The sequence below is a fragment of the Salvelinus fontinalis genome, chromosome 34, assembly GCF_029448725.1.
Source record: "Salvelinus fontinalis isolate EN_2023a chromosome 34, ASM2944872v1, whole genome shotgun sequence".
NCBI lineage: Eukaryota > Metazoa > Chordata > Actinopteri > Salmoniformes > Salmonidae > Salvelinus > Salvelinus fontinalis.
In genome coordinates this window covers 36277773-36290358 of record NC_074698.1, presented here as the reverse complement: position 1 = coordinate 36290358, position 12586 = coordinate 36277773, and the positions used below count along the sequence as shown (strand labels likewise).

Below are 12586 nucleotides of genomic sequence, written 5' to 3'. Positions count from 1 at the left end.
GTTGTAATTTGGTTTATCCTGATTGATTGGATGTTCTGGTCCTGAGGCTTCAGTGTGTTAGTAGAACAGGTTTGTGAGCCCCAGGACCAGCTGGATGAGGGGACTCTTTTCTTTGCTCAGCTCTTGGCATTGCAGGTCTTGGTAGTGATATGAGAGGGGGTCACTGTATTTTAGATGTTTCCAAAACTTAATTGCTCTTTTTTGAGTTTTTATTATTAGTGGATATTGGCCTAATTCTGCCCTGCATGCATTGTTTGTAGTTTTCCTCTGGACATGTAGGATAATCTTACAGAACTCTGCATGCAGGGTTTCAATGGGGTGTTTGTCCCATTTGATGAAATCTTGTTTTGCAAGTGGACCCCACACCTCGCTGCCAAAAGTGCAATTGGTTCAATGACATATTCAATTAGTTTTAGCCAAATTTTAATAGGTATACCAATTTGAATTTGCTTTTTAATGGCGTAGAATGCCCTGCGTGCTTTCTCTCTCAGTTCATTCACTGCCTCATTAAGGTGTCCAGTTTAGCTTATTTTTAAACCTAAGTAATTGTAGTATGTGCAGTACTCTATATATTTTGTACCAATTGAGAACTTTGGTCTAATTCTCTGAGATCTGGATCTTCTCTGGAAAATCATTATTTTAGTATTTTTGGGGTTTACTGCCAGGGCCCAGGTCTGGCAGTACTGCTCTAGCAGGTCCAGGCTCTGCTGTAAGCCATGTGCTGTGGGTGACAGCATGCATAGGTCATCTGTGAAGAGTAGGCATTTAACCTCTGAATTGTGGAGACTAACACCAGGGGCTGAGGATGTTTCTAGAATAGTGGCCAATTCGTTGATGTAAATATTGAAGAGTGCAGGGCTCAGATTACAATCCTGACGAAGGCCCCGCCCCTGGTTAAAGAATTATGTTATTTTCTTGCCAATTTTAATGCTGCACGTATTGCCAGTATACATTGATTTAATTATGTCATATGTTTTACCCCCTACACCACTTTCAATAACTTTGTAGAACAGTCCTGTATGCCAAATATAATCAAATGCTTTTTGGAAGTCGATAAAGCAAGCGTATATTTTGGTATTATTTTGGTGATGATCAGTTGTGTGATGTTTTGGTATAAATCCAATTTGGCTTTTACTCAAGACATTGTGCTTTTTTTAAGGAAGTTTAGAACTCTTACATTTATAATACTACAGAAAACCTCCCCTGGGTTACTGTTCACACAAATGCCTCTGTAATTGTTAAGGTCAAATTTGTCTCCGTTTTTAAAGATTGGGGTTATGAGTCCTTGATTCCAGATGCCAGAGAAATAACCTACACTCAGGATCAAATTAAACAGTTTTAATATAGCCAATTGAAATTTTGCACTAGTGAGTTTGAGCATCTCATTTAGGATGCCATCAGGTTTGCATGCTTTTTTAAATTTGAGAGCCTGAAGTTTCTTATAGAGCTCCTGGTCAGTAATTGGGGAGTCCAGTGGATTTTGATCCAATCAATAGCTTTTTCTAATCCATTCAACTTCTCATGTATTTGGCGTTGTTCTGCGTTTGTGTCAATTTGAACGGTGTTGTAGAGTGTTTTAAAATGGGTTGTCCATATGTCACCATTTTGTATCGCTAATTCCTCTTTTTTAGATTTTTTTTAGTTTTTTCCAATTTCAAGTTGCTTTCTGGTATTCTTCTGTGCTGTTTTGGGCCCATCTGTATGAATTTCTGATGTTGTACAGCTTACTGGGCTGTGAATGTGTGGTTGTTTCCATGTCTGTTCTTTTGAGGAACAACGTAATTTGGCTGTGATCAGACAGAAGTGTTAGTGGCTTGACAGTGAATGAGCTGAGAGAGAAGGGGTCAATGTCTGTGATCATATAATCTACTGTACTGTGGCCAAGAGGTGAGCAGTAGGTGAATCTCCCCAAAGACCTACCATTGACAAAGTACAGACCCAGGCTTCTACAGAGCTTCTACAGTGCAGATAGTTGAGAAGAGGAACTAATGCAGGTTGTTGTCTGGTGCAGATAATTGAGAAGAGGAACTGATGCAGGTTGTTGTCTGGTGCAGATAGTTGAGAAGAGGAACAAATGCAGGTTGTTGTCTGGTGCAGATAGTTGAGAAGAGGAACTAATGCAGGTTGATGTCTGGTGCAGATAGTTGAGAAGAGGCACTAATGCAGGTTGATGTCTGGTGCAGATAGTTGAGAAGAGGAACTAATGCAGGTTGATGTCTGGTGCAGATAGTTGAGAAGAGGAACTAATGCAGGTTGATGTCTGGTGCAGATAGTTGAGAAGAGGAACTAATGCAGGTTGATGTCTGCTGCAGATAGTTGAGAAGAGGAACTAATGCAGGTTGTTGTCTGGTGAAGATAGTTAAGAGGAACTAATGCAGGTTGTTGTCTGGTGCAGATAGTTGAGAAGAGGAACTAATGCAGGTTGATGTCTGGTGCAGATAGTTGAGAAGAGGAACTAATGCAGGTTGTTGTCTGGTGCAGATAGTTGAGAAGAGGAACTAATGCAGGTTGTTGTCTGGTGCAGATAGTTGAGAAGAGGAACTAATGCAGGTTGATGTCTGGTGCAGATAGTTGAGAAGAGGAACTAATGCAGGTTGATGTCTGGTGCAGATAGTTGAGAAGAGGAACTAATGCAGGTTGATGTCTGCTGCAGATAGTTGAGAAGAGGAACTAATGCAGGTTGTTGTCTGGTGAAGATAGTTAAGAGGAACTAATGCAGGTTGATGTCTGCTGCAGATAGTTGAGAAGAGGAACTAATGCAGGTTGATGTCTGGTGCAGATAGTTGAGAAGAGGAACTGATGCAGGTTGATGTCTGGTGCAGATAGTTGAGAAGAGGAACTAATGCAGGTTGATGTCTGGTGCAGATAGTTGAGAAGAGGAACTAATGCAGGTTGATGTCTGGTGCAGATAGTTGAGAAGAGGAACTAATGCAGGTTGTTGTCTGCTGCAGATAGTTGAGAAGAGGAACTAATGCAGGTTGATGTCTGGTGCAGATAGTTGAGAAGAGGAACTAATGCAGGTTGTTGTCTGCTGCAGATAGTTGAGAAGAGGAGCTAATGCAGGTTGATGTCTGGTGCAGATAGTTGAGAAGAGGAACTGATGCAGGTTGATGTCTGGTGTAGATAGTTGAGAAGAGGAACTAATGCAGGTTGATGTCTGGTGCAGATAGTTGAGAAGAGGAACTAATGCAGGTTGATGTCTGGTGCAGATAGTTGAGAAGAGGAACTAATGCAGGTTGTTGTCTGGTGCAGATAGTTGAGAAGAGGAACTAATGCAGGTTGTTGTCTGGTGCAGATAGTTGAGAAGAGGAACTAATGCAGGTTGATGTCTGGTGCAGATAGTTGAGAAGAGGAACTAATGCAGGTTGTTGTCTGCTGCAGATAGTTGAGAAGAGGAACTGATGCAGGTTGATGTCTGGTGCAGATAGTTGAGAAGAGGAGCTAATGCAGGTTGTTGTCTGGTGCAGATAGTTGAGAAGAGGAACTAATGCAGGTTGATGTCTGGTGCAGATAGTTGAGAAGAGGAACTAATGCAGGTTGATGTCTGGTGCAGATAGTTGAGAAGAGGAGCTAATGCAGGTTGTTGTCTGGTGCAGATAGTTGAGAAGAGGAACTAATGCAGGTTGTTGTCTGCTGCAGATAGTTGAGAAGAGGAGCTAATGCAGGTTGATGTCTGGTGCAGATAGTTGAGAAGAGGAACTGATGCAGGTTGATGTCTGGTGTAGATAGTTGAGAAGAGGAACTAATGCAGGTTGATGTCTGGTGCAGATAGTTGAGAAGAGGAACTAATGCAGGTTGATGTCTGGTGCAGATAGTTGAGAAGAGGAACTAATGCAGGTTGTTGTCTGGTGCAGATAGTTGAGAAGAGGAACTAATGCAGGTTGTTGTCTGGTGCAGATAGTTGAGAAGAGGAACTAATGCAGGTTGATGTCTGGTGCAGATAGTTGAGAAGAGGAACTAATGCAGGTTGTTGTCTGCTGCAGATAGTTGAGAAGAGGAACTGATGCAGGTTGATGTCTGGTGCAGATAGTTGAGAAGAGGAGCTAATGCAGGTTGTTGTCTGGTGCAGATAGTTGAGAAGAGGAACTAATGCAGGTTGATGTCTGGTGCAGATAGTTGAGAAGAGGAACTAATGCAGGTTGATGTCTGGTGCAGATAGTTGAGAAGAGGAACTGATGCAGGTGGTTGTCTGGTGCAGATAGTTTAGAAGAGGAACTAATGCAGGTTGTTGTCTGGTGCAGATAGTTGAGAAGAGGAACTAATGCAGGTTGATGTCTGGTGCAGATAGTTGAGAAGAGGAACTGATGCAGGTTGTTGTCTGGTGCAGATAGTTGAGAAGAGGAACTAATGCAGGTTGATGTCTGGTGCAGATAGTTGAGAAGAGGAACTAATGCAGGTTGATGTCTGGTGCAGATAGTTTAGAAGAGGAACTAATGCAGGTTGTTGTCTGGTGCAGATAGTTGAGAAGAGGAACTGATGCAGGTTGATGTCTGGTGCAGATAGTTGAGAAGAGGAAGTAATGCAGGTTGATGTCTGGTGCAGATAGTTGAGAAGAGGAACTAATGCAGGTTGTTGTCTGGTGCAGATAGTTGAGAAGAGGAACTAATGCAGGTTGTTGTCTGGTGCAGATTGTTGAGAAGAGGAACTAATGCAGGTTGATGTCTGGTGCAGATAGTTGAGAAGAGGAAGTAATGCAGGTTGATGTCTGGTGCAGATAGTTGAGAAGAGGAACTAATGCAGGTTGTTGTCTGGTGCAGATAGTTGAGAAGAGGAACTAATGCAGGTTGATGTCTGGTGCAGATAGTTGAGAAGAGGAACTGATGCAGGTTGATGTCTGGTGCAGATAGTTGAGAAGATAGTTGCCAACTTGGCAAAGCTGTGTGAATTGTCTATCTGCCGCTTTGCCACTAACTTTGACAAGATCTGGGACCAGGCTAGTTGAGCTATATAACCCAAACAGATCTGGGACCAGGCTAGTTGAGCTATATAACCCAAACAGATCTGGGACCAGGCAAGTTGAGCTATATAACCCAAACAGATCTGGGACCAGGCTAGTTGAGCTATATAACCCAAACAGATCTGGGACCTGGCTAGTTGAGCTATATAACCCAAACAGATCTGGGACCAGGCAAGTTGAGCTATATAACCCAAACAGATCTGGGACCAGGCTAGTTGAGCTATATAACCCAAACAGATCTGGGACCAGGCTAGTTGAGCTATATAACCCAAACAGATCTGGGACCAGGCAAGTTGAGCTATATAACCCAAACAGATCTGGGACCAGGCTAGTTGAGCTATATAACCCAAACAGATCTGGGACCAGGCTAGTTGAGCTATATAACCCAAACAGATCTGGGACCAGGCTAGTTGAGCAATATAACCCAAACAGATCTGGGACCAGGCTAGTTGAGCTATATAACCCAAACAGATCTGGGACCAGGCTAGTTGAGCTATATAACCCAAACAGATCTGGGACCAGGCAAGTTGAGCTATATAACCCAAACAGATCTGGGACCAGGCTAGTTGAGCTATATAACCCAAACAGATCTGGGACCAGGCTAGTTGAGCTATATAACCCAAACAGATCTGGGACCAGGCTAGTTGAGCAATATAACCCAAACAGATCTGGGACCAGGCTAGTTGAGCTATATAACCCAAACAGATCTGGGACCAGGCTAGTTGAGCTATATAACCCAAACAGATCTGGGACCAGGCAAGTTGAGCTATATAACCCAAACAGATCTGGGACCAGGCAAGTTGAGCTATATAACCCAAACAGATCTGGGACCAGGCAAGTTGAGCTATATAACCCAAACAGATCTGGGACCAGGCAAGTTGAGCTATATAACCCAAACAGATCTGGGACCAGGCTAGTTGAGCTATATAACCCAAACAGATCTGGGACCAGGCTAGTTGACCTATGTAACCCAAACAGATCTGGGACCAGGCTAGTTGAGCTATACAGTAATCCCTCGTTTATCGCGGGGGTTACGTTCCGAAAATGACCCGCGATAAGTGAAATCCGCGAAATAGAAAACTTCTTTTTTTTTTACAATTAGCAACTATTACATGTATACAAATACAGTGACTCACGTGTAGGCCGTTTCACTGCTCTTCAGACTGGGCCGCTGCATCCTGACTGCGCTCTGCAGTGTTCTCTTCTTCTGAAGCCCGCGGTGCAGGTGTGTTTGTTCGGGAGAAGAGCATAGTGATAGGCAGCTGTTGTCGCTCTTTTTTCTTCTTTGCAAAAAGATCCTTGTACACCGACATGCCACCATCGATTACGTTGGAGAACTGTAATGAACGGCTCATCAAAGGGTCCCATTCCTCAGCTACTCGCTTAAGTTCAGTGGCCATTCGCACCATGGTTGCTAAGCGACCAAGCGTTAGTCCTTCCTTCCTTCCTGGCCAACTTAATGTAAATTTGCCAAGCTGTTTTATGTACGTACACATAACTGCACGAGACGACAAAATGATAGCACAATTCGTAGCATGTTTTGATACAAGAAGCGGGAGTGAGTTTTTAGCGAATCAGAATGCAGAGCACAATGCACCAAAAAAAAATAAAAAATGCATTATGAAAATCCGCGAAATAGCGAATCCGCGATAAGTGAACCGCGAAGTGGCGAGGGATCACTGTATAACCCAAACAGATCTGGGACCAGGCTAGTTGAGCTATATAACCCAAACAGATCTGGGACCAGGCTAGTTGACCTATGTAACCCAAACAGATCTGGGACCAGGCAAGTTGAGCTATATAACCCAAACAGATCTGGGACCAGGCAAGTTGAGCTATATAACCCAAACAGATCTGGGACCAGGCAAGTTGAGCTATATAACCCAAACAGATCTGGGACCAGGCAAGTTGAGCTATATAACCCAAACAGATCTGGGACCAGGCAAGTTGAGCTATATAACCCAAACAGATCTGGGACCAGGCTAGTTGAGCTATATAACCCAAACAGATCTGGGACCAGGCTAGTTGAGCTATGTAATACAGTGGAATCTGGAGTAGACAGAACAGAAAGAGGAAGCCAGACCAGAATAACTTTGGTAATACAGAGAAGGGAACACTGGTTAAATATTGTTTTGGGTGTACTGGTTAAATATTGTTTTGGGTGCACTGGTTAAATATTGTTTTGGGTGCACTGGTTAAATATTGTTTTGGGTGCACTGGTTAAATATTGTTTTGGGTGCACTGGTTAAATATTGTTTTGGGTGCACTGGTTAAATATTGTTTTGGGTGCACTGGTTAAATATCGTTTTGGGTGTACTGGTTAAATATTGTTTTGGGTGTACTGGTTAAATATTGTTTTGGGTGCACTGGTTAAATATTGTTTTGGGTGCACTGGTTAAATATTGTTTTGGGTGTACTGGTTAAATATTGTTTTGGGTGCACTGGTTAAATATTGTTTTGGGTGTACTGGTTAAATATTGTTTTGGGTGCACTGGTTAAATACTGTTTTGGGTGCACTGTACATAATATTAAAGGGGCAACCTGGGATTCAAACAAGAACGTGGTCGTTCCCCCACTTGCTTTGCTAAACACTTGAGGGACGGGGGTGGAGAAATATGCATCCATCAGACTAAAATGATAGTTTTAACCATGTTTGTAATCAATGGGGTAATAAAAGGTTATATGTTGTGTGATGGGTAAGACAGTTGTTGTAAACTCATGAGATAGTTAAAATAAGTAGTGCCAGTGATTGGTCTGTGTTGTATTACAGTGTGCCACAAAGAAGAATGACTCATATCCCAGAAAATGTTTACATAAATGTATGTGCAATTTATTACAAAGTCATCAATTATAATTTAATATACAACTATTTATACAGTTTAATAGCTCACTGATATTGACATATTTCATTAAAAATGAAATTGTATTATATGATGTTATCCTTTATATGTGCTTCAGTGCTCAGGACAGAACAAATTAAAACAATAAGACATAGATTGTAAAAAAAATAATCTTTATACATTTTCAGAATTGTTTCTGTAATTCGCCTGCTTAGGAGGTTAGGAAGACCTCAAAGAGGCTGGCGACTGAGTGCATACGGTAAAAGATTCCGAAGGGGAGTCCGATATTCACAACAGCCGCCCACATGGTGAACTCGTAAAACTCTGCTCCAATCGTGTTGTCAAACTGAGGGCGGGCGCCAAACGCCGGCATGATCCAGAGCTGTCAATGGAAACAGAGTAAAGATATTCAGTCCAATCTTTCACCTTAAACATACAAGTTACCATCATACTCTACTATGATGTATTGTACTGCACGAATCCTAGGGAGCCTTTTGGCTCATGAGCAAGTTAGGCAAACAGGAAAAAAAGTGCATTTAAAGGGATGGTTCAGTAGTTTCCGTTTATTTTCGACCTACTGTACCTACCCACTGGCACAGACGTCAATTCAACGTCTATTCCATGTTGGTTCAATGTAATTTCATTGAAACAACGTTGATTCAACCAGTGAGTGCCCTGTGGGTAGGGCGTTTCATCCAAACTTAACACAAACGGTTTTGGATGAAAGGACAACATCCTAGGTTAACAAGCCCTTTAAAAGAGCCATTTTGAAAAGGACAGTGGTGGGTACTCAGTAGGCTACTCACAAGGATGTTGCAGAGCAGCAGAAATGCACAGATCTCCTTCAGGGCCCTCCTCTTCCAGGTCAGCCTATGGCGTTGAGGCAGGGGGGAGCCAGAAGGAGCAGAAGGAGCAACATGCATACTGTGAACTGTGAGGGCCGGGGACGTCTTGGTCTCCATGAATGTCCCTGGTAGGTTGTGTATGTCTCTATGGGCTTGGGCTTGAAGGACGTATGGGTTTGTGAATACAGAGGCCTGGTGCATGTCTTCGTGGAAGGGCTCGCGATGCAGGCCCTCGATGATGAAGATGTTCTGCAGGCAGAGCTGGATCACAGTGAGCAGGGAGACAGCCAGGTTGAGAGCGTTGAGGTGGCCCTCGGCCCCCGTTGCCACCACAGCCACGATGGTGAAATAACAGATGGTGAACTGTCCGATTGAGGCGCCGATCAGCAAGCCTACATCCAGGCTCCGTGTGGGGTTCTTCCCCGACACGTGGTCCCTCTGGTCCAGCCGGTAGATGGCGCAACCAGCCACGGTCGAGACGGACATGAGCGTCACAGCCACCGTGTTCATCACGTAGTGTATCATCAGCACCGTGTCACGTTTCCCCGGGTCCCCCTTCTCCACGTCCACCTTGTAGATGACAAAGGTTCCCAGGCCCGCCACCAGCATGACCAGCCCGACCGCAGGCCCCACCAGCACGTCCTTCAAGCGGAAATGGAGCGAGTGGTGGTTGTGCTCATCTACCAGGCGGCCCACGTTCTTCCACATGACGTAGGCCATGGCCGAGGCAAACAGGCTGTACTCGATGTTGAAGGGGTACAGGTAGTAATAGGCCTTCTCTAAGATGGCACAGGAAGAGTGGCTGCAGTTACAGCTGCTGTATCCGCCAGAGGCTGAAATTAAATGAAAGATGAGCTTTATTGTTTGACTTGTGAGGTGATGTTTTGTTATGTTGTTTGTTGTATTTCATAGTCGGGGGCAATTCTATTTAAATACAGTAAATTCAGAAAGTAAACTGAAAATGTATTTTATTTTATTGATCCTTCCTTTAAACAAGGAATTCCCATTTCAGTTTACATACGGAATTGAAATGGAATTGACCCTAACCATTTTTCATTCGATTTTCTAGAGAGAAGATTTGACAACCCAATATTCACTACCTCTGCTGTCATAGGAATGTGTGCTGTTGCCGTTCTCTGGTGGAACAACAGTCTGGTGTAGGGACTCCTCTGTGACTGCTGCCATCCACAACATCAGATTGGTAGACAGAGTCAACATCAGCCCACAGCTTCAAGAGGGAAACACAGGAGTTCAGAACAGAAGAGAATACTAACTATTTTTAAATACTATTTTATTCTGTAAGAATAGAATAGAAGAGAACAGAACAGAATTTAATAGAATAAAGTAGACTTCATGTTTCCCAAGCGAAATTGAAGGTCAACCGGCAATGTTTAAATGTCCAACCATCAAATCAAACATCAATTTACAACATCAATAAATAAATAATCAGTGATACAGTAGCAGTTAGTGACGCTCACCGAGTTATGTTCCGTTGTAGCTGTACACAGTCTTTAGCGTGGAGCCAGAGGAAGTATGTCTGAAAAATATACAATGATCACCTATACTTGCATTTTTCTCACCAGCCAAATCCCTGAGTGGTTTCCTTAATGTCATATCACCTAATGGAAGCTCCATTTGAGATGTCTGAACTTGTGTTCTTACCTGGACAAGTATGAACACAGCTTGTAGGACAGGGAACACTATCTTCACAGCAGAGTCACAGTGCAGGTAGCCTACGTAGTTAGCAATCTTAAACACGTCCATAATCAGACTGCATAAGCCAAACAGCACCAGTCCACCTAGAGAGAAAAACACAATGAAATCCAATTAGAAATAATCACACTCATTCAATCACTCACACTCATTCAATAATCACACTCATTCAAGACAATGGGTGAATGTAAAACTTTGTCTAGTTATAGTAAATTATATCCTCCTGGAATAGAACTCTTCCCCAATCAAAAGAGAGATTATTCATATCCAGTGGTATTAACAGACAGTGAATTCTACAGGGTAAGGTTGCAAAATTCCACAAACTTCCCAGATTTCCCGGGATAAAAACAAACAACTGGGAACTCTGGAATTTAGCAGCTGTAGACCCAGAAGATCAGAAGTGTCTTCTCTTACCCCTGAGCCACACAGGCCCGGCATGGCTATCCTTGTAGAGCACGGCATGATCTTCCCTGGATGTGTAGATGGTGTAGTACAGCATCCAGGCAGTGGTGAGGATGATGAGGACGATAAGGAAGATCTGCAGATTGATGGCGTTGATCTTGACGTTGTTGAAGACACTGCCACTGACCAGAGCAATACCTAGGATCAGGACGTTGACCGTGATGATGCTAGAGAGTAGCCAGCTGCGGTTACGGCCCCTCTCCCTCACCGTGCCCCTGCTGGTCGAGAGGACGTCGCTCCCCCTCCTTATACTCCCCGTCTGGACTCCCAAGTGGATGGAACACCGGGTGGAGGGGAGGGTGGGCGGGGGGGATATGTAGCCCTCCTCAACCGCCATCTCAGCTTCAGATGTCATCTTGCTGGATTCACATGAAAAGAAGCCAAAGGTCAAGTGAATGATGTTTCTCATTCTGTAAAGAGCTAGTCCACAGTTTGTTTGTGGTTTATTACAATCCAAGCTCGCTCTGTTCAAAATGTCATATCCAAAAGGTAGAAGATCTAATGAGTTCAGAAAGTATGTCTGTACTGATCAGAGTTGTGTGAACACCTATCCGTCCACTCAAGGGCTCTGCCTGTATAAGGAGGTCCCTCCTACCCGTAACCCAGCTCCTAACCTCATTTCATCAGCAATGTCAACCCCATCAGTGATATGACAATATAAAGGTTTCTTATCATTTCCCTGTTTATCATCAGAAGCAGTGCCAGTCCACCATGCTTCAACGAATAGGAGTTTATCTTGCTTGATTCGGGTCAATGCCAGTGTTTGATTAAATTGAAATTAACAAAGAAATCCTCACAGTTCATATTTACGAACACACATTGGTATTTTATCTACATGAGGTCAGGTATGTTTTGTTTCCTGGAAACCAACTTATAATTTTTTTATTAAAAAAAAATGAGTAGATTTTCAGTTTCTGTCTAATAAGACTGTTTCTACAGCAGCACTGACTGTTCCTTAGAACAACAGTAGGCTACTCCCCAACGCCAAAACTGACGTCTGAAAACACAGTGAATCATAATGTCAACTGGAAATACCATACTGGATCCCCAAATTTCCTCATAATATATTAATCATTACACACCATACAGGTGTGCTGGTTCAAAAGTGGTTTTTCAAAATGCCTGTGTTGCAGCACAGACAAACTGTCGCGCAGCGGCAAGTTTGTTTGCAATCTAACAATAACCTAGCCAATTTAATGAAATATGTGGATGACATTTCTGAAATATTTCACATGACGGTGTAGTTATTACATCCACTTTGCAGTTCATAAACATTTATTTTTAAAATCAGCCCAACTGTAAATGCTGATAAAAGTCCAGTTGAAATAGTATTTTGTATTTATTTATCACAATACTTTTTTTTTTACAATGTGTTGACAGGACTTGATATAGCTTCGTTCTCTGTACTTTTAAGATGAAACTGTAATTAGTTGGGTGTACTTATTATAATGCATTGATGGATGTATTAGCATATACATTGTTGTGGAAAATGTAACATTTTATGGATTTTGTGGGTACACGTCTCTTTAGTTAATCCACTCCTTGTACTCCATGTCATGTACAAAAGAGACTGGCCTTTCTTCCAACTTCAAATTCAAACCTTCTATCATTAATGAGAGGATTTGATCCTGATTCGATCAACCTCACAGCTATCCTCCAATCACAATGATTATGCAAATATTGGAACTCCACAGAACACGTTGGTATAGCAACCGTTTTTTATTTGTCCAGACTAAAACAGTATGTTCAAAGTTGCTAGCTGAAGTCTA

The 12586-nt window shown here is 42.8% G+C and overlaps 1 protein-coding gene across 1 annotated transcript; it reads right to left on the bottom strand.

Moving 5' to 3' along the window:
* Positions 1-8008: 8008 nt before the first annotated feature.
* LOC129833988 (proton channel OTOP2-like) lies at positions 8009-11253 on the bottom strand. The gene is made up of 6 exons (XM_055898805.1): positions 10770-11253; positions 10305-10441; positions 10121-10179; positions 9743-9870; positions 8604-9475; positions 8009-8179 (listed from the first exon to the last, which is right to left on the bottom strand). The coding sequence occupies exons 1-6, from the start codon at positions 11224-11226 to the stop codon at positions 8009-8011; spliced, it is 1824 nt and encodes a 607-aa protein (XP_055754780.1). The 5' UTR covers positions 11227-11253.
* Between the last annotated feature and the right edge of the window lie 1333 nt (positions 11254-12586).

Excerpts from the sequence above, each read along its gene's own strand:
- LOC129833988 (XM_055898805.1), bottom strand. The coding sequence starts at position 11,226 with ATGAGAAACATCATTCACTTGACCTTTGGCTTCTTTTCATGTGAATCC. Across the intron at positions 9,476-9,742 it reads ACATTCCTATGACAGCAGAG|CCTCTGGCGGATACAGCAGC; the intron begins GTAGTGAATATT and ends ATTTAATTTCAG. Across the intron at positions 8,180-8,603 it reads TGCTGCTCTGCAACATCCTT|CTCTGGATCATGCCGGCGTT; the intron begins GTGAGTAGCCTA and ends TTCCATTGACAG.